At 55.2% G+C, this 23,591-nt stretch overlaps 8 protein-coding genes across 8 annotated transcripts; 4 read left to right on the top strand and 4 right to left on the bottom strand.

The window, feature by feature from the left end:
* Positions 1–2,476: 2,476 nt before the first annotated feature.
* On the top strand, positions 2,477–4,486 carry BDP55DRAFT_545441 (major facilitator superfamily transporter; the record flags this gene model as incomplete). The annotated part of the gene is made up of 2 exons (XM_060568573.1): positions 2,477–2,910; positions 2,995–4,486. The coding sequence occupies 2 exons, from the start codon at positions 2,477–2,479 to the stop codon at positions 4,484–4,486; spliced, it is 1,926 nt and encodes a 641-aa protein (XP_060433458.1).
* A 1,373-nt stretch (positions 4,487–5,859) lies between these two features.
* Positions 5,860–6,822, top strand: BDP55DRAFT_377757 (glutathione-dependent formaldehyde-activating enzyme). Its single transcript, XM_060567140.1, has 3 exons — positions 5,860–6,223; positions 6,372–6,526; positions 6,605–6,822. The coding sequence occupies exons 1-3, from the start codon at positions 6,061–6,063 to the stop codon at positions 6,722–6,724; spliced, it is 438 nt and encodes a 145-aa protein (XP_060433457.1). The 5' UTR covers positions 5,860–6,060; the 3' UTR covers positions 6,725–6,822.
* A 98-nt stretch (positions 6,823–6,920) lies between these two features.
* Positions 6,921–8,075, bottom strand: BDP55DRAFT_544836 (short-chain dehydrogenase; the record flags this gene model as incomplete). The annotated part of the gene is made up of 2 exons (XM_060568520.1): positions 6,921–7,532; positions 7,611–8,075. 2 exons carry the CDS (start codon positions 8,073–8,075, stop codon positions 6,921–6,923), a joined length of 1,077 nt encoding a protein of 358 aa, XP_060433456.1.
* A 606-nt stretch (positions 8,076–8,681) lies between these two features.
* Positions 8,682–10,498, bottom strand: BDP55DRAFT_651491 (WD domain-containing protein). Its single transcript, XM_060574059.1, has 5 exons — positions 10,362–10,498; positions 10,271–10,312; positions 10,133–10,220; positions 9,477–10,073; positions 8,682–9,422 (listed from the first exon to the last, which is right to left on the bottom strand). The coding sequence occupies exons 1-5, from the start codon at positions 10,433–10,435 to the stop codon at positions 8,877–8,879; spliced, it is 1,347 nt and encodes a 448-aa protein (XP_060433455.1). The 5' UTR covers positions 10,436–10,498; the 3' UTR covers positions 8,682–8,876.
* Positions 10,499–10,649: 151 nt separating this feature from the next.
* BDP55DRAFT_651488 (PCI domain-containing protein) lies at positions 10,650–12,411 on the top strand. The gene is given in 4 exon segments (XM_060574058.1): positions 10,650–11,016; positions 11,081–11,163; positions 11,231–12,261; positions 12,276–12,411. The coding sequence occupies 3 exon segments, from the start codon at positions 10,832–10,834 to the stop codon at positions 12,235–12,237; spliced, it is 1,275 nt and encodes a 424-aa protein (XP_060433454.1). The 5' UTR covers positions 10,650–10,831; the 3' UTR covers positions 12,238–12,261; positions 12,276–12,411.
* Positions 12,412–12,637: 226 nt separating this feature from the next.
* BDP55DRAFT_725187 (uncharacterized protein) lies at positions 12,638–17,350 on the bottom strand (the record flags this gene model as incomplete). Its single annotated transcript, XM_060578983.1, has 1 exon — positions 12,638–17,350. The coding sequence occupies one exon, from the start codon at positions 17,348–17,350 to the stop codon at positions 12,638–12,640; it is 4,713 nt and encodes a 1,570-aa protein (XP_060433453.1).
* Positions 17,351–18,810: 1,460 nt separating this feature from the next.
* BDP55DRAFT_651483 (mitochondrial carrier domain-containing protein) lies at positions 18,811–20,377 on the top strand. Its single transcript, XM_060574057.1, has 2 exons — positions 18,811–19,813; positions 19,898–20,377. Exons 1-2 carry the CDS (start codon positions 19,306–19,308, stop codon positions 20,014–20,016), a joined length of 627 nt encoding a protein of 208 aa, XP_060433452.1. The 5' UTR covers positions 18,811–19,305; the 3' UTR covers positions 20,017–20,377.
* BDP55DRAFT_651480 (Mak10 subunit) lies at positions 20,378–23,586 on the bottom strand. The gene is made up of 7 exons (XM_060574056.1): positions 23,079–23,586; positions 22,898–23,020; positions 22,772–22,839; positions 22,576–22,704; positions 22,294–22,521; positions 21,775–22,236; positions 20,378–21,723 (listed from the first exon to the last, which is right to left on the bottom strand). The coding sequence occupies exons 1-7, from the start codon at positions 23,110–23,112 to the stop codon at positions 20,443–20,445; spliced, it is 2,325 nt and encodes a 774-aa protein (XP_060433451.1). The 5' UTR covers positions 23,113–23,586; the 3' UTR covers positions 20,378–20,442.
* Positions 23,587–23,591: the final 5 nt, after the last annotated feature.

Genomic DNA, 23,591 nt, shown 5'->3' with positions numbered 1-23,591 from the left:
CGAGAGGGTCTACAATAGCGGCCGAAGACCGCGGGCCGTGGGAAAATGTGGATGAGCTTGTACACTAGAGAAAATGAGAGATCGAGGGGCTGTACTACTCAAGGACCCACGATCATCCTCCTGAAGCCTGAAGGGGATACTGTTAATTTTACCGTAAATCCGGACTTCGTATGCCCCCTTTTTTTCTTTTTTGCTGTTGACTAGGATTCCTTTTTTTTTTCAATTGTTTTTTTCTTTTTTTTTTTCAATATTTGCATGTGTGTTTGCTGTTCACTTTACAACGTTCTTTTATTGCCATACTTGAAGCGTTCTTCGTGGAACCACCTGTTCATCATCTCCCATAGGTATTCGAATAAGGTAGTCATTCGGCAGTCTTGACACGGACATACGCCGAACAGGTTGGATGCACACGGCCGGGGATGCCGTGGCGTTGTTACTTGTGCACGTTTCTTTAGTCAGTGCTGCAGGAAAAAGTGGCAGAGGGTGCAGACGCAAGATGACGTTTAAGGCTGATGACTAAAGCATTGCATAGGTCCCAGGTGTCCGTAGGTTGGTTCCGAAAGGGCGCGGGGCCGAGGGAGACAGATCAACAGAAGAAGCCTGAAGAGTGACACTTTTTACAACTGGAGTCTGGAAACGAATTGACACTAGGTGGAGTCGATTGCCGTGATAGGTAATTTTTTACCGTAGTGTACATACGGATTCCGTCGTCTTCTCTCTTTCTCGGACGCACCGCGCCTTTTGCTTAAGTCCAGACTTGGCCAGCCCCAGTGACATCATACCCGGTGTTAATCTTTCTCTCACATCCGTACGAAGTATTCTGTACCGTGGTTCTCGTCGGATCCGACTGGTTAGCAAAAACTCTAGTTAATTGGCTTACTGGTTTAGGGCGCGGGTTTAGGAAGATCATGGTAAACTCTGATTTGCCGTGCAACTGGCGTGACTACTCTGCTCGAGCCATATGGAGGACTGTGGTGTGCAGAAACTCTGCGAAAAGTTCGATTGAGTGTTCCTTCCCGGATGGATGAAGTTGGTAATCTTATTGGATGACGGAAGTCTAATCCATACTTTCTCCCTCTGTTTACTGCGCGGATGCCTCTGTATACATTAGACTTTGAAAAGTGACTAAGAACGAACCGCATTTGTAAGAAATTTCGTGCAGCATATCGAATTTGTAACGACACTGCCTCCCTGGGCTATATCGATCCTACGCGATCGGGCTAGGGAAGGGTACGGCTGCATAGGGGAAAAAAAAAAAAAAGCCGCGACACTGACAAACCAAAAGGCCAAGATGGAAACCCCACCTACCCATCCCTCGGCTTGGTTCCATGTTCCAGCACCAAAAATCCATTCCCAGGTTGCAGTGCCGGCTACCGCCTCCGGCCCCGTTCGGGCCCACTTGTCTTTCCTCCTTTCTGCGATTGTACCTGTGCCTGGGCCACACCCTTTTCCCACTCGGCTCGTGTCGTTCGCGCTTTTCTTTTATGATGCCGAACTCCTTGCCGAGTCGTTCCATGTTTTGTACGGAGTATGGGCGCAAGTAGAAAAAAAAAAATTGCACTGCCAGAAGCAAATCTCAGCAGGCATGTCGGCCGCGGATGCTCCATGGATCTCTCCTTTTGGGCATCCCCAAGTGGGACTTTGCCGACCCCATTGCTACCCATTTGCTATTAACCTATTCGAGTCCTCACACATTCTTTCCCCCTTGGCTTGGTCACCCGGGAGATGTACCGGCTCGCATCCATCGGCTGAGAGCAGAGTCATTCACACCTGACTTGACAAATCTGATTTTTTCCTCTCTCTTCATCCTCGTCTTGCTTCGTCTTCCTATCTCCATACATAGTACCCTCGCCTCGGCCTTTGCGCGCCTGTAGTCCGCTTACCCATCCACTCTCTCAACCCACTTCCTCACTAATACACTGCTTCTTCATCTGACCTGATCTTTCATCTTCCCCATCCCCCTCATATATCTTTGGATCTTCAGACAACGCCCAGACAAATCCATTATTCATAAGACGAAAGGGACCACCCAACTTGCCTGATCGCGCAAACATCATCTCCAGTTTATACCCCTCCTACGGATACATCCACGCGCACTCTTTGCCATTGTCCCCGATCTAGACCTCCACCCAAATCTGACTGGCGCTACATTACCTTGGGAGACGGCCCTACATCATATCGCCGGCCCTTTATTCCACATTACACTAGATTGACGTAGCTAGTTCGGCGCGCCGCCTTCATAATAGCTCCAAGCTACCTGTCAGCACAACGCACCCTTGCATGAGCTCTTTGCTCCAGTACCACATTGCGCCCAAGACAAGTCTCAAGCCATTGGCGTTATATACATACAGTCTGATCTGTCGCGAGACACCCTGATCCGTTCTTCACTCTGTTAAGGCATCTTCAGCCAGCATCAGCACCTCAAGACAACACCCAAACCAACACCCACCTGCCCACAGCGACATCGTCCACAGCAATGGCAATGGACGAAGCCGACCGCGAAATCGCGGACGCCGAGCGCGCCGCCTCTCCAAGCCGCTACCACGGCCGCGAAAGCCACGAGATCGAACGGGTCCTCTCCGCCTCCTCCTCCTCCACCTCCTCCTCCACGGCCTCGCACGCCGCCGACCGCACCGCCGCGTACCGCACCGGCACCGGCCTCAGCCGCGTCTCGACCCAGAACGACCTCGAGCGTCACCCGACGGCCCTGAGCCGCATCGCCACCGCCCGCAGCCAGCACTCCAACACCGTCGGCCGCAGCATCAAGAGCAGGGAGTCGAGGAGGCCTCTGCCGGCCATGGGCGCCGGCAAGCCCTACCCGCCGCCTCTGCCAGAGCAGGAGGACTATGTTGTAGAATTTGACGGGCCGGAGGATCCCCTGCACGCGCAGAACTGGCCGATTAAGAAGAAGTAAGTTGCCAATCGTAATTGTCATGCAATTGTTCCCAGACAGCTTTGGGGGGGTGTTAGTAACTGACATGTCTTGGCCCACAGGTTGCTTACAGCCGCAATGCTTGGCTACACCACGATGACGTCGGCCTTCACCTCGAGTATCTTTTCAGCAGCGACGCAAGTCATCGCAACGGAATACAACGTCTCCGCCACCGTCGGCACCCTCGGCGTCTCCTTTTACGTCCTGGGCTTCGCTTTCGGCCCGACCCTCTGGGCGCCCCTTTCCGAGCTGAGGGGCCGCAGACTACCCCTCGTCCTCTCCATGTTTGGCTTCTCCATCTTCACAATCAGCTGCGCCGTCGCCAAGGACCTCCAAACGATCTTGATATGCCGCTTCTTCGCCGGCTTCTTCGGCGCGTGCCCCCTGGCCGTCGTCGCCGCCGTCTTCTCCGACATGTTTGACAACCGCACCCGCGGCACCGCCATCACCGTCTTCTCCATGGCCGTCTTCACCGGCCCGCTCCTGGCGCCCTTTATCGGTGGCTTCATCGTCGAGTCGTACCTCGGCTGGCGCTGGACCGAGTACATCCCTTCCTTCATGGGCTTCCTCGCCTTCTTCCTCGACCTCTTCTTCCTCGAGGAGACGTACCCGCCCGTCATCCTCGTCAGTAAGGCCTCGGAGCTGCGCCGCCGCACCCGCAACTGGGGCATCCACGCAAAGCAAGAAGAAATCGAAATCGACCTTAAGGAGCTCATCAACAAGAACTTTTCCCGCCCCATGCGCCTCCTCTTTGGTGAGCCCATCGTCACCGCCTTGTCCGTCTACATGGCCTTCATCTACGGCCTTCTCTACCTCTTCCTGACGGCCTACCCCTTTGTCTTCCGCGGCGTCCACGGCTTCGGCGCAGGCCAATCCGGCCTCACCTTTTTCGGCATGATCACCGGCCAGCTCATCGCCGGCGTCACCGTCCTCCTCCAGCAGCCGTGGTACCTCCGCAAGCTCAAAGCCAACAACGGCGTCCCCATCCCCGAGTGGCGTCTCCCCAGCGTCATCGCCGGCGGCGTCTTCTTCGCCATCGGCATCTTCTGGTTCGGCTGGTCCGGCTACCGCGCCGACATCCACTGGATCGTGCCCACCCTCAGCGGCCTCTTCACCGGCTTCGGCCTCATGTCCATCTTCCTCCAGGCCCTCAACTACCTCGTTGACGCCTACCTCATGTTCGCCGCCTCCGCCATCGCGGGCAACACCTTCCTCCGCTCCCTTTGCGGTGCCGGCTTCCCGCTGTTTGCGAGCTACATGTTCAACGGCATGGGTATCGAATGGGCCTCGACCTTGCTCGGCTGCGTCGCCATCGCGCTCGTGCCGATCCCCGTCATCTTTTACATCTGGGGTCACAAGATTCGCGCCAAGTCTGCGTACGCCCCGACGTTTGCCGCGCCGGCTGATGAGCCTGATGATGATGAGGTGCCTGCGCCGCTGAGCAATGGGCACAACAGCCATCTCCACCAGGACAACGAGAAGCCGCCGTCCATTGCGGCCATGGAAGCGAGCAGAGCCAGGACGAGCGGCGACAAGGCTGAGAATGCCGTCTAAAGAGGCATTATCTTGATCTTGATCTTGACCATCCGAACGAAACCTTTTCCCCCAAGCATTTTGCGAATTTGAGCTCGTATATATAAAGACGCGAATCTTGTCTTTTTTTTCTGATGTGGCCACTGGAGTTTGATGATACCATGGAGGAAGAAAAAGTTTAAGCTGGGACTTTTTTGGGGGGGCATTTCATCTCTTGTTTTAAAGATTATGACGAGCATCGTTCATCTGATACCACAAATCTGTTGTCTTACACCAAAACCTTACCGTAGCCTTTAACGACTAATCACAACCCCTACCAACTTAATACTACGTAAAATTGAATAACCTTGGTCTTTAAAATGATGAGTTCTGTATGTTGTTTTTCGTGATAAGATGGCAATGTTCCTCACCTCCCAAAAGCCAACAACATATCAGCCCTCCCCCTCTCCCTCGTCCTCACTAATTCTCTTCATCCTATCAAGTGCTAGATAGTCATCCATCTCTTCTCTCTAGTTTCGCTCTTTTCTTCCCCTACTAACCGCCCACGACTAATCTCGAAATGGAGCGAACTTGGAGAAGGACTGAAAACGGGTGTAGCGACGCCATTCAGCAAAGTCGATGGGATAGATATTGACCACTTCATTGCCAAGACCCCGCAAATCGGCATCTTACTTTGCCATGTGGTTGGTAATACCCGTACCCTAGTGTCGGGCCCTGCCCGCATTCTTCGGATCCCTCACCCCCCCCTCATTCGCAGGGCACGGGCGGACGCGGTGACATGGCCCGATGCGGCAGGTCGAACGATGCGGGACGATGGATCCTGTCGCTGTCTATTTCTGTCCACTTCCTGATACCTGAGGGTTTGTACCAATTCTGATTCACAACGCAACGTACAAAAAAGCAGAGGTTTGGTGCAACCGATATCAACTAAACGTGAAGTTCAGAGAGATACGTGGGGTAGAGGGGCGCCGAATCCCGTGTCATTTTTCTAATATTGTCCATATCGAAGGTATGGATTCACTGTGACTAGGCAAGCAAGGTGGCTAGTCTAACGCTCCGAGAATCTTGCTTACACCAAACGGGATGGGGAATGAAAGAGTGAGGGGGGAAATGGTGGCTGTGTTGTTGATAAGCTGGGTTCGGAGAGCCTTCTTATTAAACAGTGAATCCTTTGGATAATATCGCCCCGTCTCTATGACATTACCTTGCAAGTTCACAGTTCTCTTATACTTATTTGAGTCATGTCAAGTACTCTCATCCCAACTCGTCAACCCTCATTGTCCGTGAATGGAGTCTCCGAAGCCTCCTTATCCCAAGTTTAACGACTGAAATACTCCAAGTCAAGTAAGCGAAATTTAACATATAATCGCTGCGTTAAGTAAGCAGCGTCATATCACCACCACCACCACTCAACCCCCCCTCCTCTCACTCCTTCACTCACACTCGAAACTAACCTTCACTCGCACTCCCAAACCACGGCTAACAAAGTCGAAAGGCCAGAAGTTACCAACGGACTCGACTCCTCTCACACAAACAAACCATCCTCAAAAAACGAAAACCGGAAAGTAAAGAAAAACGAACATTCCAAACAAAAAATGTCGTCAGAAGAAACCCCCAAGCCGTCAAAGACATACGACGCAAGCTGCCACTGCGGCACCATCAAGTTCTCCCTCACGCTCTCGCCGCCGCTGGAGGACGGGTACGAGGTCCTGAACTGCAACTGTTCTATTTGTCGGCGTAGCGGGTACCTTCTCATTTGTAAGTTTTCTTCCCCCCCTCCCCTCCTCTTCTTCTCCATCTCAAGACTATAATCATCACCCAAAGCCCTTCATGGCATGTTACCATGGGGCAGGGTGTGTGGACGCATAAGATGTGCACTAACACTCTATGACTTCCAAAACAAAAGACCCAAATAAGAAGGACGTCACATGGCACGACGGCTCGCGCGAAAAGTGCACGAATTACCGGTTCAACACCAAGACCAAGGACCAGATGTTTTGCGGTGCTTGCGGATCGAGTCTTGGCATCGACTTTTTGACGGAGGATTTTTATGGTATCAGCGTACGATCCCCCCCTCGCCGCTCACAATGCGTGTTTTTTCCAATGAGGTGAGGTAGAGAAGCTAACGAGAAGAAAAAGGCGCGTGCCCTCGATGGAATTGACCTCGATGCCCTGACGTATAAGAAGCTCGATGGGCTGAATAGGGTGTCGCCTGCCCAGGACCTGTCCGGCTCGGGAGAGAAGGAGGCGAGCACCTGAGGGACTTGGAGATATACAAGATCCAGGGTATGTTCTTTTGAAATTATAGTATATTTTCATTCATAAATGTCCTGAGACTTTGGTCATGTTATATGTCCCGCCTTTTGTTGGCATTACAGAGAAACCACATTCGGTGCCGGCACCGCGGAGTCTCCCCTAGATATTTGTGCAGGAGAACATAGAGACGACACATGATCTAGATCAAACTCCCATTCTTCTCGCTCATCCCCCTCTCCTGCCTGCCGATGAACGTCTGCATGGATGTGTCCACCCGCGCAACCTTTCTCGCAATCTGCTGGACGGCGACAGGGAGCACATTGTACCAGTGAATCCACCGCGCATACAATGGCATCGCAACGTGCGCGCTCTTACCGGCGTCGATAGCCGCAATGACCTCCTTGCAGACGTCAACGGGCTCGACCACGGGCGCGACAAAGGAGTGCGGGGTCTGCACGCCGTAAAACAGCGGGGTGGACAACTGGCCCGGCTCGACGAGGATGGTGCGGATCTCCGGGTGCGAAGCGGCGAGCTCGGCGGTCAGGGACTTGTGCAGGGCCGTGACGCCGGCTTTTGCGGCAGTGTAGTCTGTCAGGGAGGCGGCGCCGAGGTGGCCGAGAACCGAGGACATTGTCACGATGGTGCCGCCGTTGCCGCCGCGGATCATGGGCGGGAGGAAGGTCTTTAGGGTGTAGAAGTGGGCTGTCAGGTTTGTGGTGATGGACTTTTCAATCTCTTCAAACTCGAGGTCGAGGAGAGATTTGCCTTTTACGATGGCGGCGTTGTTGATGAGGACGGTTGGCGTACCGAGCTGGAAGGGGAGAACAATATCAGTTTTTCTGTCTTTGCCATGGCGCATTGCGGCCTTGTCAGTGGTTGGTAAACTCACATCTCTCTCAATCTGCGCCGCGACCCTCGCAACTTGCGCCTTGTCCGTCACATCGCACTTGTAGAAGGTGACGCCCCGCGCCTCGCCGTTCTCCATGTCATTGACGTCCAACACCGCCACAGTCGCGCCGCGCATGCCGTACACCTCGGCGATGAGGAGACCCAAGCCGCTGGCGCCACCCGTGATGACGATAACCTCTTCGGTGAGGTCGACCTCGCGCGGCAGGCCGTAGGCGATGCGCAGGTTGACCGCTTGCGCGATCCAACAGACGGTGATGAAGCATGCCCAGGCGATGGACACGAGCATGGGCGGGGCGTCCCAGCGGAGGGCCTGGGCGCGGAAGCAGAGGGGGATGATCCATGAGACGAAGGGGTGGAAGAAGGTGATTTTGAAGACCTTAACGAGGAGGTCGAGGGAGAGCGGCGCGAACCACGAGTCGCCTTGGGGTGGGCGCGGGTATTCCATCGCGGGCGTCTGGGGGAGGATGGTGGTGGTGGTGGTGGTGGTGGTGGTGGTGGTGCGAGGGGTCGAGCTATGTAGGAGCTCTGCGTCGTCTCCGAGAGTCGATTATTAAGTGAGGTCGTGTATGTGTCGCGCTTCGTTCAACTTTGAAAATTAGGATGGGAGTATGAAAAGAAGAGGTTCTGGGAAAAAAAAAGTGAAGAGGTGTCGTCCAGCGTTGGAAGTGGAAAAATGCACAAAGATGAGACGAAGAAGCGCACAGCCAAACCTCAATTGGGCCACCAAGGGAGCTTGACGCTCTAGCGAGAACTCGTCACATGTGGACGGACTTGAGGCGTTGAAACGGTGGCCAAGCGCCCTAGGGGCCCCCTCCCCTGATGGCAGCTTCCCCTGGAAACCCCTGGTGGGACGACCACTAAAACGCCCCGGAGCCCCTGGCAGCCGCCCATCTTCCACGGCCAGACGAGCCGAGACCCCACTCAGTGCCGCCGTCAAGCTAAGCTTATCCGAGGCCGGCGGACATATCGGCCGTCAAGAACATGCGGAGGCCGGCGACCCAGCTTTGGATGCTTCATTGCATAGTCCCGAGCAAATGAACGAGATTAATAGGCCTGCTTCATGATTCTATTTCATGATCATTGCTACATATTTTGATCAAAACGACTTGATCCGTGGTATAACCCTATCTAAGTTGCACTTTTCACACGACTATCCCCCATTTTCCTTTTTACATGGACATAACAAGCCGCCCCAACGCCGAACAATGCAAGGAACAACGCCAACAATGGCAAATCCAGGATGCGCCTACTTCTCACGCGCCAAGATCTGCTTTTCTCTCTCACCCTTCCGCCTCTCGAACTGCTTCTTGGTGTGTCTGCGCTCGTTCTCCTCGCGCCTCTTGATCGACGAGAGCTCAATGTTCTTGATCTCACCTGCCTTCTTGATGACCTTGGGCAGGTGACGGTGCTTCTTGATGCGTCTAACCTCCGGCATGTGGCTGTATCGCTCAACCAGGGCCTCGTTGTACTCGAGCGCCTGTCTCTGCTTGGCGGATCTGATGCCTGATCTGTCCGTGGCGTTGCTTCTCCAGACGCGGACGTTGCCGTCATCGGAACCACTGAGGACATACTTTGAATCGGGAGAGAACATGGTGCTGAACACCCTCTGCATGCGCTTGGTGTGGTACATGTCGCGGGAGTGTCCTTGGTCGCGGTTCCAGATGCGCACTGTTCGGTCGTAGGATCCGGAAACCAATTCTTCACCCGTCGGGCTGAACTCGACGCTCATGACGGCGGCGACATGGCCCTTGAAGACGTTGAGCGCTCTGTCGAACTTGCGCATGTCAAACATCTGCTTCTTGTTAGCTGTATGTTCAGGGGTCGTCCAACTTTTCAGATGACTTACGTAGCAATTGTGATCTTCGCTGCCAACAACAAAGTTGAAAGCTTCCATCGGGTTCCAGGCAAGAGAGTTGCAGGTAAACGTCATCGTCGTCTTGGTTAGGGGCATCGCAGTACGAACGTCCCAGAGGACGATGCTCCTGTCGTCGCCGGTACTTCCAAGAATGGATTGCTCGACCTGGTTGAACGAAACGCAGTTGATAGAATCGGTCGCATTCGGCCAGCGGAGCACCTCGGGTGCTGCGCTCTGTCGCTCAAGGTCGTAGATGGCGATCTCGCTGGAGGAAGAGGAGGCCGCAAAGGCATTTCGCGTCCGGTGATGGGACAAGCTGAGGAAACCGTTGGTGCCATCCCATGATGAAATTGGGGGCGAGTCGCCTGGCGTGTTATAGGGATCCCAAAGTTTGATGGTCTTGTCCGCCGCGGCACTAAGAAGCTTTCCGTCCTTCGTCCAACAGAGACTCCGCACGATGTTGGAATGGGCGTTCTTCGTCTGCCAAATCTCGGCTCGGCTCGTCAGGTCGAAGGCTTTGATCACACCGTCGGCACTGGCCGATGCCATGTGCTTGAGAGAGTTCGGGTCTTTGGCCATCGAGTACACCTGGTTCAATTATTAGAATCTGGGGACAACAGGCGATCTGCTTCTCGATTTAGACGTACTCCTTCAACATGGCCGCTCCCCATCTGTCCGACAAAGGGCGCGGCATGCATGCGCTCGAGCTTGACAGCATTCAGGGCTTTGGTGTACCTATATATTTTCGTCAGCTTGGATCACCGCATGTGGCGAAGCCTACTTACTCTCTGGCGCGCTCCATAGGATGCTGGGCAGGATCGAGGTTACTGCATTACGATTAGTCCAAGTCTGCAGATGCCAGTAGTGTATAATTACCGAGGAAGCTTTTGCGCAGTTGCGCCTGGAGGCTGGTAGGCCTCCACGCTCCGAGAAATGGCCTTGATCTTCATATTGGCGGGCACGATGCTGTGTCTTGCTTGACCATAGAATCCTCAATGGTCCTGAAAGTCTCATCGAACTTCTCCCAAAATTTAAGTGGGGGTGGGGTCTTATCGGGGGATTATTGCCAATCAGATTGGGTGGCGGATTAAACTCGGTCCGTGTGGCCCCTGCCCTTTCAGCCCACCGAAGGTGCTGGCCGGGCTTGCGTCGGTCATGGCAACCTGGACCTGTCTGAAGGCGGCGGCTGGAGCTCTTGACACTGTACCTAGCTATCTTCAACCCACCACGAATCCGGCGATCTTTCTGCAAACCACCAATTCCCACCACCGACGACATACAAGCTCAGTCCAGCAATCCAACTCGAACCCGAAATTCCCGATACGACGTCAAATCAATCAGTCAGGATGGCTCAGGGCGAATCGGCGAGGGTGCAGGAGGCACAGAAGGCGGCCAAGACAGACCCCAGAAAGGCAGAGCAGCTCTTCAAGGAAATCATCTCTCAGCCCCCCTCCTCCGCAACCTCCGATGCAGCGGTGAAGGAGTACGAGACGGCGTTGCTTGGTTTGGGAGAGCTGTACCGGGATGAGAAGTGAGCCCCTCCTTGGTCCGGTGATGACATCGTGGGGCCCCGTGTTTGCTAACAGCCCGCTTAGGAAGACGCAGGAGCTCGTTGACCTGATCACAAAAAGCCGGACAACCCTTTCGTCATTCGCCAAGGCAAAGACAGCAAAGCTGGGTATGGCTTTATCTCGGTGTTCCTCCCAGTTGTGATAGAGCGGCGTGACTAACTAAAACCTCTCCAGTTCGCTCCCTGCTTGATCTCTTCGAGAAGATTGAGGGCAGCACCGACATCCAGATCGCAGTTACCAAGTCATGTATAGAATGGGCAACCTCGGAGCGCCGCAGCTTCCTGCGCCAGAACCTCGAGACCCGCCTGGTCGCGCTCCTTATGCAGAAGCAATCCTACTACGACGCACTCACCCTCATCAACGGCCTCCTCCGTGAGCTCAAGCGCCTGGACGACAAGCTCGTCCTCGTTGAAGTCCAGCTCCTCGAGTCGCGTGTCTACCACGCCCTCGGCAACATCCCCAAGGCCCGTGCCGCCCTTACCAGTGCCCGTACAAGCGCCGCCTCCGTTTACACCCCGCCTCTTCTCCAAGCACACCTCGATATGCAGAGCGGTATGCTCCACGCCGAAGACAAGGACTTCAACACTGCCTTCTCCTACTTCATCGAGGCCCTCGATGGCTACCACACCCAGGACGAGTCCGTCAAGGCCACGGCCGCCCTCCAGTACATGCTTCTGTGCAAGATCATGCTGAACCTGGCCGACGACGTCAACAACCTGATGACATCCAAGCAGGCACAAAAGTACGCCAGCAAGAACCTCGAAGCCATGAAGGCCGTTGCCCGTGCGCACTCGAACCGGTCCCTGGAGGAGTACGAGCAGGCCCTTCAGTCTTACCGTGAGCAGCTCGGCAGCGACGCTTTCATCCGCAACCACCTGCGACGTCTGTATGACGCCATGTTGGAGCAGAACCTTATTAAGGTTATCGAGCCCTTCTCCCGCGTCGAAATCAGCCACATTGCAAAGATGGTCGGCCTCGACACGCAACAGGTGGAGCGCAAGCTGTCCCAGATGATCCTGGACAAGGTCATCATCGGTGTGCTGGACCAGGGCGCGGGATGCCTCATCATCTTTGACGAGACAGAGCGCGACAGCGCATACGACCACGCCCTGGCTACGGTTGAGAAGTTGAGCAGCGTGGTGGATGTCCTCTACACCAACCAGGCCTCCATGCTCGAGTAAATGGCAAGGCAGGCGTCCAGGGTTGGCAAACGGAGATGGGCAAAGCGGAATGGATTTGGGACTGTACTATTACCATAGACACGAATGCCGGCGGTGCATGAGACAGAAATTCATTCTGGTGAAGTGGTATCCTAACAATTTGCGGGCAAGATGCCCGAGTGACCAATGAAGACAATGAACAAAAAAACAAGAAAAACATAACGATACCCTATGACGCCCAGCCTCCCAAACCTTCCCCTTAAAAACGTAGTGAGCCTGTATACACTCATTAACCATGAGACTATCATGAAATTCATACGTCCTGCAACAATAAGCAGTGACACTTTGCCCCCCAAAAACCAAACGCCCAATATGCACACCCATCACCCTCGTGATTTATGCGCAGCCAATCCCTCTCTTTTTACCTAAACCGCACCGAAGGAGCCTTGGGCACCCTTCCCTGCCTCCGGAGCTCCTCTCCAACAATAAGCGAAAACACCCTCTTGGCAAGCGCCTCCTCGCTCCACACGCCCACCTCGGCCTGGAACGCGTCCACGACGTCGAGGTGCCACTGCTCCAGCTTCAAGCTGGCGCCGTGCGAGTTGACAGACCGGCCGAGGAGCCAGGCCGACTTGCTCGTGAAGTCATCGGGAAACTCGAAATCAAAGGGGCCCTCGCGGCGGAGCTGGATGATGTCGTCGAGGAGGAGCCAGTGGTCACGGGACCACATTGTCTGCGAGAGACGCTGGGGTTCTTGCTGTTGCTCTTGGATGAGGAGTGCTTGTTTCTGGGTTTCGTTGAGCGTTTGTGGTGCGTCGGTCATGGAGACATCCATGTCCTCGTTCATCTCCTGATCTTCCTCCATAACGGCTTCAACTTCGGCTTTAGCAGCAGCGTCACCATTCTCTTTTTCTTCTTCCTCCATGATGGCGGCGATACGCTGCTGCTGCTGCTGTTGCGCAGCAGCGGCGCTCCCGCTCGAACTAGCAGATAACCGCCGCTCTGCGCGGACCTGCGCCTGCGCGAGCGGCGAGAGGACGCTGCTAGTGAACTCGACGACGCGGCCTGGCGTGCGGGGCTTCAGTGGGGACCGTAAGCATGACTTTGTCGGCGACATGTTCCTGTCGGGCAGTGGGCGGAGGATACGGGCGCGATGCTCCGACTCCGACTCCGATGTGGCGGCGCCGGTGGCGGTGGGCGAGCTTTCCGCAATGGCAGAGGCACTACTCTCTTGCCATTTCTGGATATCGGCGCGCGTGAGCTGCATCCGCACCGGCGTCAAGGAGGGCACCGGCGCCGCTGAGGGGGCCTTGCTGAAGAGATTGTTCTGGGCGGTCGTCTTTTGGGACCCCACGTTTGGCGTAAAGTTCTTCTTTTGGGGCACGGAGGGGAATGAGACCTCGTCCGACATATTGGGTTGAGAGTCTGGAATCTCGGACCGGTGTCTGATGCTACTACGGGGGTTCGATGTTGACGCGAACAGCTCGCGACGGGTGTCCATGACCGATTTCCCGAGAACAGACGGCTTGATAGCCGATACGGGATCCGAGTAATCGTAGGTATCAGCGACAGACTTGGTCGCCGAAGGCTTCGCGGGTGAAAAGAGATCCGAGCGGCCGCTGGCTGAGGGGGCAAAAGCTTTCTGCGGAATAGACGGGAACATGGAGTTTGTCTCGAGGCCGGTATCAACCCGCTCGGGGCGTTGAGCAGCGCCACCAACTTGAAGATTTAGTCGCTTTTTGTCCAAGATCTCCTTGACGCCCTCTGCCCCAGGTAGGAGATTGGGAGACGAGAAGAAAGCGGCCAAATCCTTCTTGGCGGACGATCTTTGGGCAACTTCAAAAGCCTTCTGAGGAATCTGCTTCTGGCGGCTCTGTTGTTGGGAAAGCATGGAGAAATCCTCCACCTCGCCATCGGCAAAGTCTGACGTTCGGTTTCGTGCCGCCGCCGGCGTGAACAGCGTCTGCTTGGGGACAGGCTCGGCGGATTTCTGCCAGGGACTCGGGATAGCTGCTCGCCTCGGAGGAAGAGACGGTACTGATTTCTTCGCAAAAGACTGTTGGCGGTCCGAGTTCGAAGCCGGACGCGATGCTTCTACTGCCCAGATGTCATCATCCTCCTCTTCTTCTCCTTCAGGCTGTTCTTCTTCGACTTCGGTATCCTCGGCACGGTCCGGACTAACGAGACTGATCTCGAAACTCTGTCGCCGACTGTGCATAGATCTAGAAGCCGTGTTCGTACTAGAATGGAATGAACGTGACTGAGCAAAAGGCTGTTCGCGTGGGGCAGGAGCCTCTTGCATCCAGCTCATCTCGTCGACTTCATCACCTGGAGCGACTTGTAGGGATCCCGACATTGAGAACGAGACCTCGGGTTCTCTGGCGGGAGAAGTCCGCATGCTCTTACTCAAGGCCTCCATAAAGCTAGGCTGGCCAGTGTGGTCGTTCTCGGTGCCAAATGGATCGTCAAAGGGCTGTCCTGACAATTGCGGCGCCGGGGGTTGAGGCTGAGGCTGCGGTGCGGTGCGAGTTGGGGAACCAAAGAATTGAGCTCCAGCCTGGATCAAGGTGGACAACGGCTGAGTCCAGCTGCGAGTCGATTTGGCGGCAGACTGAGGCTGGCTGCTGCTTGTTGTAGGCCTGAAGGGACTACCAAGAGAGTTCTGGCGAGGAGGTGATGATGCATCAGAGGTAACGCTCTGCAGAGCCCGTCCAGCCCTCACAATAGGAGATAGCGTAGGGCGAGCTCCGTTGTCCGGTGATGCTGCGCGAGGGGCCAGGAGGTTGACATCGGGCGACGGGATCGGGGACGAGATAGGGGCAAGGGGCGTGATGTACTCATTTGAGGCCGCAGGAAGACTAGCTGTCAAGTCAGGGACCGGGAGATCAGAGCTTGGCTCATCAGGCAACTGAGAATACGCAGCAGTCGGCGAACTTTGAACTGCTTCGATAGTCTTGGCGTCTGATTGAGGGACGGGAATATCGGCGGGTGACGGCGTGTCGTCCGGTGTCGGCATTCTTGCTGAGTCTGATCGAGTGTAAGAAACACTCGCAATAGATGGGGCTGCGGACTTGGGTGAACTCTTACGAGCCTCTTCCTCCACCTCTTCCGCTTCTTCAACCTCGACGTCCTCTTCCCCGTGATCTTCGTCTGGTGCCTCATTCATAATGGTTTCTTCGTGTGCCTCGTCCGTAATGGTTTCTTCGTGTGCCTCATTCATAATAGTCTTTTCGTGTACCTCTCCCATCAAGGTCTCTTCGTGTGCCTGAGTGATGTCGGCCTCTTGCTCAATATCTTGCTCAAGCTCGTTCTGCGTCTCAAGGTCATTGACTTCAGACAGCTTCGGTCTCCCAGGCGTAGCAGCCTCCAAATAGGCTTCCGGGATCTCAGAGAAATCGTCTACATACATGACAGACATCTCATCGTTCACCATAGGAATCCGCCTGGTGCTCTTAGCACCGGGTGTCGCTGCATCCAAAACCCTCGAGGGTACGCTGGAAAACGAGTTGTCAATCTGCGAGGTGTCCATTCCCGATTCCTCCAGCCTGGAGTTCTCCGCATCCATCTGCTTGACCTTGGACTCCATGAGCTGTCTGCTGAGCGGAATAGATTTGCGTCGCGGACTGCTTCTAGCTCGGCCTGGTGAGTGGTATCCTCTGCTTGGTGACTTCTCCTTGGATGCGAGAGATGGAGGTGGGAGATCCGGACGAGGAAGCGACGGAAGAGCGACCGGAGATTCGATTTCTTCAACATTGGTGTCCACAACAGATTCCACATGCGTTTGAATCTCCTGTTGCGACTGAACTTCTTCCTCTTGAGCTTGAAGATCTTGTACCGGTGAGGGCTGCTTGGTGGGAATGCTTTCAATCTCATCCTCATCATCATCAATGTGCAGGGCCCCGCTTCGTCTCAAAGTCTCGAGGGTCTGGTTGACGATCAAGCTAGTCTCCTCACCAACATCTTCAGATCGAAGGTCATGCATGCTCATGTGGCCTCTCATGGAGGGAATGGAGTTGGCGAAAATCATACTGAAATCCTCGCCCTGGGCAACGGTATCCTGATCACGAAGTTCGTCATTGTCGTCGTTATCGCCAATCAGTGACGAGATGTCGCTGGGCGCGCCGGGCGCAAAGTCATATTCGTTGTATGCGGGTTCGTTCTCGGATTCGGAAAGAAGCTGTTCGGATGGCGTTGGACTCTTGTCTTGCATGTAAGCTGGTGTCGGGCTTAGGGCAATTGGGTTTTCTTGTGTTGATGCGCGTGGTGTTGCTTGGTCTGACATTGTTTGCATCCAGATATCTGGTTCGGATTGCGGCATCGGGTTTGCGGGGGGCTCTCGCCTCGGCGTGGGATCTTCTACAATCATGTCTTCCATGCTCGCTGCGAGACCGTCGTCAGATGGCGCCACGCCGCCAAGGTCAATAAGGTCAACATCGTCCTCGACTGTTTCAACAGGTTGATCTGAAAATTCGACGCGCTTTGGGCGGCCGCGACGCCGGGTTGTGCTGGGGGGTATCGAAGACGGGGCTGGGTCTTGGGGGACTTCGCTCGGTTGGCGACTGGTGGCCCGTCTTGGGCGGGTGGTTGATCTCGGTGTGCCTTGAATAGTGATGTCGGTTTCTAAGCCATCTGAGTCTGTGATGGTCTTGACTCTGCGGGCTTGTCTTGGTGTCTTTCGTGGAGATGCTGTGGCCCTCCTCTTCGTTGCCGTACCGGTCTTTGGTGTTCCGGCAGATTTGGGAGGTCGACCCCTCCGCGCGGGTGTCTTGACGGCCGTGTTCTTCCTATCACCGGCCAAAGGAACTGTTGTTGTGAATGCGCCGCGGCTAAGAGTGGGTGTATCTGCGTTGAACAGTCTGCGCCCAACATTCCCGACACCGACATTCTCGTAATCGCCTTCGGCTTCAACGGTCACTAGCAGCCTTTTGGGCTGACGGTCGTCTCCAACCTCGAGCTCGAACATTTGCTTTCTAGGCGAAGTGCTACTGCCGCCGAGGGAGAAGAGTCGTTGTGATCTCTGACTTCGAGTTACGCGACGCGACGAAGGGTAGAGCGCCGAGGAGACGGTGTCGTTGAGCGGGTCTGGCGACGAAAGCAGCTCGTCGCTACCGCCTCTAGGTCGTGGCGTCGCCATTTTGAGAAATGCGCGAATGCAAATGCAAAAAGAGCCAAGAGAGGACAAAAAAAGGCCGCGCGCTATGGTTGTCGCATAGACTTTTCTGCAAAAGAAGAAGAAAGGACGACAGGAAACTAGGCTCAGTGGCCTTCGCGTGAAACTAGCAAAAGAATATGTCAAATTCTATGCACTGGATAAGGGTCGTCGCGAAGTGGTGTGGCCGTGTACATGCGGGCTGCAGTCTGTCTGCACAGAGGGACGGTCGGGCCCTGGCCACTTAGGTTGTCAAATCTGTTTTGTTTACTTAGAGCCAATTTCGGGTTAGCGCGGCCCCTCGGTCGCGGGGGTCCTGTCCCGTCAACGTTCAAGTCCACCCGACCTCACTGCTCAGTGAGGTACTTACTACGTACTGCGTAGGTTGGGTTGTGATGACAGTGGAACAACATTCCCCCGCTGTTCCGATCTCTCCCCCGTTCCATTGGTCCACCCAGGTCCCCACCCAGTCTGGGAATGGAACCTGCCTAGGTACGGATATCGGGCCCTTTAACCGTTTTCGAGAAGAATTGGCTGATGCGCCCTTGAATCCGTACGGATACCGCTGGTGGATGCTTTCCTTTCCTTGCCTTATCTCAAGGAAAGAGGGTCGCGAAGCTGTCATATTCAGAATCTTACCCTTGTCTATCAGGCGAATGCGATAGGCATTCTCATCCTCGATGCTCGGCAGTACTCCCGTGTACACAAAACGGCTTGTCTAGAAAGGTACCTTACCTGGGCTGGCTCACACCCTTACGGAACCAGTGCCGAGGCATTGTCGGAAAGAATACACCCCAATTCCTCCCGCATTATACAGGAAGGGATTTCTTGGTTATACTGTTGTATGGCTCTGGTTCTGGCTCTGCTTCTGTTTTTATCTCTCTAGGTCATGTAATTCCATCACTGTGCACTTGACAGTTAAAAACAACAAGGAAGATGGGAAAACGTATTTTCTTCCCAAATGAAGCATATCTTCCCGGCCACCGAAATAGCTCCGACCCCACGAGCTCCCGAAGGGACCCGGATTCTCAGGCCGTGCCAGACGCCTGGGGAGGAGGGCCCCATCACATGCGACCCCTTCGTCAGCCCCCTTGTCCTGTGATCGCGCGCATGAAATATATAGCACGGCAGGTAATGACATAACTGGGGTTAAGGTTCTTAGCGGCAGACGACGACTGCCCATCACTGCCCTCCTCCCCCCCCCCATTCGGCATTCAAAACGTGCTTGACCTCGGCTCCCCAGAACCCAAAAGGGACCGAACGTTCTTGTTTGAGATGGCATAGGGCCAGTCAGCAGCAACTTTACCACCTACCTACTACCATTATTATTACCGTCACAACGATACCATCTACACCCCCCATCGTCTCCCGCATTTGGATGCAGCAGCAGTTCTAAAGTCGATAATACACCATCGTCCCATCTATCGAAGCTTTTCCCACGAACCTATACCACGACACCACACCCACCATCCATCCACTCAACCTCAACCGCAATTTGCAAGCAACAATGTCGAAGCCAGTGCTCCCCCAAAACGACAATGTCGCCCACGCCCTCGCCGGTGCCGGCGGCGGTCTCCTCTCCATGGCCCTGACGTAAGGCCACCACAAAGCTCCTCCTCCTGCCGTGTATCCCCAAACGAGAGGCTCCTTTTCTAACCCGCGCGCATGTGCTTCCGTCAAACAGCTACCCTCTCATCACCCTCTCCACCCGAGCCCAAGTTGAATCGAAGCGCGCCGACTCGGCCTTCCTCACAGCCGTCCAAAAGATTGTCGCCCGCGAGGGCGTCTCGGGCCTCTACTCGGGTCTCGAATCCGCCCTCTTCGGCATCAGCGTCACCAACTTCGTCTACTACTACTGGTACGAGTTCACCCGCGCCTTCTTCGAGGCCGCCGCCGAAAAGGCCGGCCGCGCCTCCAAGAAGCTCACGACCGTCGAGTCCATGATCGCCGGCGCCATCGCCGGCTCCGCGACCGTCATCATCACGAACCCCATCTGGGTCGTCAACACCCGCATGACTACCCGCGGCGGGAACAATGCCAATAAGGGCAAGGAAGCCGGCGGCGCCTCCACCGACGAGGAAGCCCAGGTCGCGAAGCCCAAGAAGGCGCCCTCGACTATTGGCACCCTGCTCGCGCTCATCAAGAACGAGGGCCCCCAGGCGCTCTTCAACGGCGTTATTCCGGCGCTGGTGCTCGTCATTAACCCGATTCTGCAGTACACCCTCTTTGAGCAGATGAAGAACACGGTCGAGAAGAAGAGGCGGGTCACGCCGACCATTGCCTTCTTCCTCGGCGCCGCAGGCAAGCTGTTTGCGACCTCGGTTACCTACCCGTACATCACGGTCAAGAGCCAGATGCACGTCGCCGGCAACGGCGAGAAGAAGGAGGGCATGTCCCAGGCTATTAGCAGGGTCATCCGGGAGGAGGGCTACGCTGGTCTTTACAAGGGTGAGTTTACACCTCGGATGTCGGTCCGAGACGAATGTCTCTTTTCTTTTTCGAGTGACGCAAAGCTGACCATCCACTCCGCAGGTATTGGCCCCAAGGTCACCCAGAGTGTGTTGACCGCCGCATTGCTCTTCGCCTTCAAGGACGTTCTCTACGAGCAGACCGTCAAGCTTAGGACGATTGCCGCCAAGAAGCGCGCGTAAATCACATCAACAGAGCCAAACTTAATCCCCCTGCCCCGAGGTCAGATAATTTGACCTCGGGTTTGTGGAGGGAATTCAACAGCGCATATATATAGAATAAGCAAGCTAGAGGCAACAATGCGCATCATCAGCGTGGGCCGCTCAGCATATATGCAAGCAGTCATTTTCATGACAGACAAATACCTGTATTGATTTATTTGTGGGAATATCAACACGGGGTAAAAACGGGCTGGATAAAGCGTTGGACACATGGGGGTTCCTTGGGATTTAAGTATCACATGATTCCCGGCAAATTTGGGAAGGGATGTGTATTCTATGAAGGTTTTTTTTTTCTCCTTAGAAAGTAGGATATTGATAAATCCATTACGTTTCTTCTAAGCATGTGCCTCGGACCGGTTTCTTATCAACAGAGCTCAAGGTAGAGTCTCACGCGACGGGCATGATGCGCGGGACGATCCACCACTCGTGATATGACTTATCAGGAGTCGGCACCTCGGCCCTGAGCTTCAGATCCCCGCCCGCGCCCTCGCCCGCGCCCGACTTGTCTAGCGCCTTTCGCACAACCGAGACAGCCAGCCCCGTCGCGATGCACGACTTGAGCGCGTTCTTCACCGACGGCAACCATCGATCATGTGACCCGACAGAAAACGCCTCCGTCTCGGAAAACTTGCTCACGACCTCCAGCGCCTTCTTCGCGCCCGCCACTGCCCGGTCAGCGAGCTCCAGCAGGTCTGCCGTGGGGCACTCGGACTGCTGGGTGCCGATGGTATACTCCTCAAACGTCGGGAGGGAGGGCAGACCGATGGCGGCAAAGGGTTTCATCCGCAGCTCGTAGCGGAGCTCGTCGGTGCTGTAGGGCCGGGGCGGCGGGGTGATGAGGTTGTGGCGGTGGAGGACGGTGTAGAGGCAGCAGAGGGCGTCGGCGAGGCTTTCTGTCGCGGCGGCGTCGAGGAGGGTTAGGCGGAGGAAGGCGAGGGTTTTGGTGTATTGGGCTTCTGCGGCGGGTGTGAGGCGGCCTGAGGAGGAGGAGGAGGAGGATGATGATGGTTTACTGGCCGAGCGGGCTTGGTTCAGGCTCCGGACGACAAAGGACTTTATGCGCTCTACGTGCGTGAGGCGGTTCTTTGCGAGGAAGTTGAGGTACCAGTACATGCCCGCCAGCTCGTCTGGCTGGTAAACCTCGAGCTCGAAGCCGAGCTGGACGATCCACTCCATCTGCTTCACCTTGTACAGGTAGGCCCACGACGAGAGCGGGAGGGACCACTGCTCGACGGGCTGGCCGGCGGCGGAGTGATACACGAGGGGCCGCTCCCCAGCGAGGCCTTGGATGACCTGGTCGAAATCCTCGGCGTCGAACTGGAGGTTCTCCCAGTCCCGGACAATGTGGCACAGGTTGCGGCGGACGCGGCACCGGTTCTGGCAAAAGGTGCGGAGGATGTCGAGGTAGGGCTGGGCGGCGCGGAGGCGGAAAGATTCCATATTCTGTGCGATGGCGACGCGCGGGTCCTGTGGGGCCTCGACGTCGTCGTTGGCGCGGTCGAGAAGGGGGCTGTTGGGGAGGGAGACGATGGCGAAGTCGTCGTCGAGGAGCTGGCGGATGGATTTGTGGCCGAGGACTTGCATGTCTTTGAAGAGGAAGCTTTGGAGGAGGGTGCGAACGAAGATTAGGGGCTGGGGTTTCTTTGCTTGGAAGGTTGTAACGTAGGTCTAGACATTTGTGTGAGTAGTTGACCGAGAGAGAGCGGATATGTTTTTTACCTGGAGGCAGATGGCGTCGGTGTAATCGAGCACTCCGACGACTTCCAACCCGTCGCTCATCATTTTCGTGAGGTGTCCAAAGGCATCCTCAAAACTTATCTCAACAATGGGCCGCGGCGGCATCGTGCTGGCGAGCTTGCGCTGGAGTTTCGCACTACAAGCCTCCGGTACAGGTTTACCCAGCGAATGAGTGCTTTTGATGCTAGGAAGCAAATCCAGAGCCTCTTTCCAGGGGCTTCTGATAAGGGCCGGATCTGTCCGGTACTGCGTATGGTCTATGGCTGCGAGGAACGTGTACCGGAGAAGCAGTCTGTTGTTGAGGGCGTCAATGGTCTCCTTTGGTATTGAGTCCGACAGTTGCCGCAGAATGAAGCTTGCGTCCCTGAGTACATCGCGTACGGACTCTACGCTGAAGTCGTCGATGAGGATCCTGTTGTAGGTGTTTGTGACAAAGTCTTCTTCCTATATCATCTGGTTAGCTGGGGAGATGCGTGAGGAGTCGTTTGCGAATAGACCGACTTCATAGTAATGCTCATTCTTGATCCTCTCGTTGACATTGCCGCACGTCTTCAAGAGTCCCAAGCAATACGCTCGAAGAACGGCATGCATCGGCGCCGGCGGCGTACCGTTGGCATCTCTGATGAAGTGCGCGTCGTCGATGGTGGCAGGATTCGGCATGAGGATCGACTCAACGTACACACTTGTGAGGACCGTCTGGGAGAGAGGATATCCAACATGCCAGGCCATCTGCAAACCAAAGTCAGCAATCAGGGATGGTGAATCTTAGGGCGCGATACTGACTTCGTGGCAGAGCAGCTGGTCGATTATGCCAAGAACCTCCTCAGGGAGAAGAGGGCGTGTCACATCATAGTCCACGTCTAGCGAATCCTCGGCTTCCAAGCAACCGCTGTCCATCTTCGGGTCCATGATCTGAGTTGGGGCGCTGTCAGTAGGGTGCACTCCTAGCCGCCGCCATCAAACCCCGCGGTCCACGTACCTCAAGAGCCCCGACGGACTCAAACAGCGTGAAGAAGCCATCCTTGACCAGTTCGCCAGGGGCAAGTGCTGCATAGACGGTCAGTCCAACATATCGTCCTCATGGTGATGAGTTTCCGCAGCGTACTTTCGGCGGCCGTCCTGAATTTTGACGTGATATCAAACGAGACGATGCCGTGGTTTGACACATTGGGCGGAGGCGGCGGAGGGTGGGGTTCACGCTCTTGCTCCAGCGAGAGCCTTGAAATGTCTTGAAGAATGGTCAGAGACGTGATGCCAATAAAGTGTCCTGAGGGGGACTTTCTTACCATCAGACACTCCAAAGCCGGACGGGATGGCCATATCAGCAACTGCACCTCATGAGATTTCTGGTTGAGACGAGTGCGTTGAGAGTGCAGGTTTTAGTGAGGTCACAGTTGCATTGGTCTGGGCATGGATATGCCCATCAAGGAGGGAAAAAAACTGCCGGTAAATTCGGGAACACGATGATCTGCCCTAGTTAGTCCCTTACGAAAATGATGTCAACAAGCGGTTGAGAATGAAAGCGCAGCAGTAATGTCTTTTGCTTCAATACGACAATTGCGATTTTGGTGTAGTTGCGAGTTACGGGTATCTGGAAAGGGAAAACATGGAGTGATTGATCACAACCGAATTTGTCCGGCAGGCGGGCAAATTTGGGTGGAGGGAACCTGGAAAGCACGCCCAACATTCTGGCCGAAGTCGAACGAGCGCGCGCGCCGGTTACCCGCAACAGGACACCCCGACATCGCAACATTTCATCACCGGTGCCTGGTCATGTACATTTCAATTTAAATCGGACA

Source organism: Colletotrichum godetiae (assembly GCF_030913485.1).
Source record: "Colletotrichum godetiae strain CBS 193.32 chromosome Unknown BDP55scaffold_7, whole genome shotgun sequence".
In the NCBI taxonomy this organism is placed as follows: Eukaryota; Fungi; Ascomycota; class Sordariomycetes; order Glomerellales; family Glomerellaceae; genus Colletotrichum; species Colletotrichum godetiae.
Note: the sequence above shows the minus strand (reverse complement) of the source record. Positions and strands in the feature narration are given on the sequence as shown.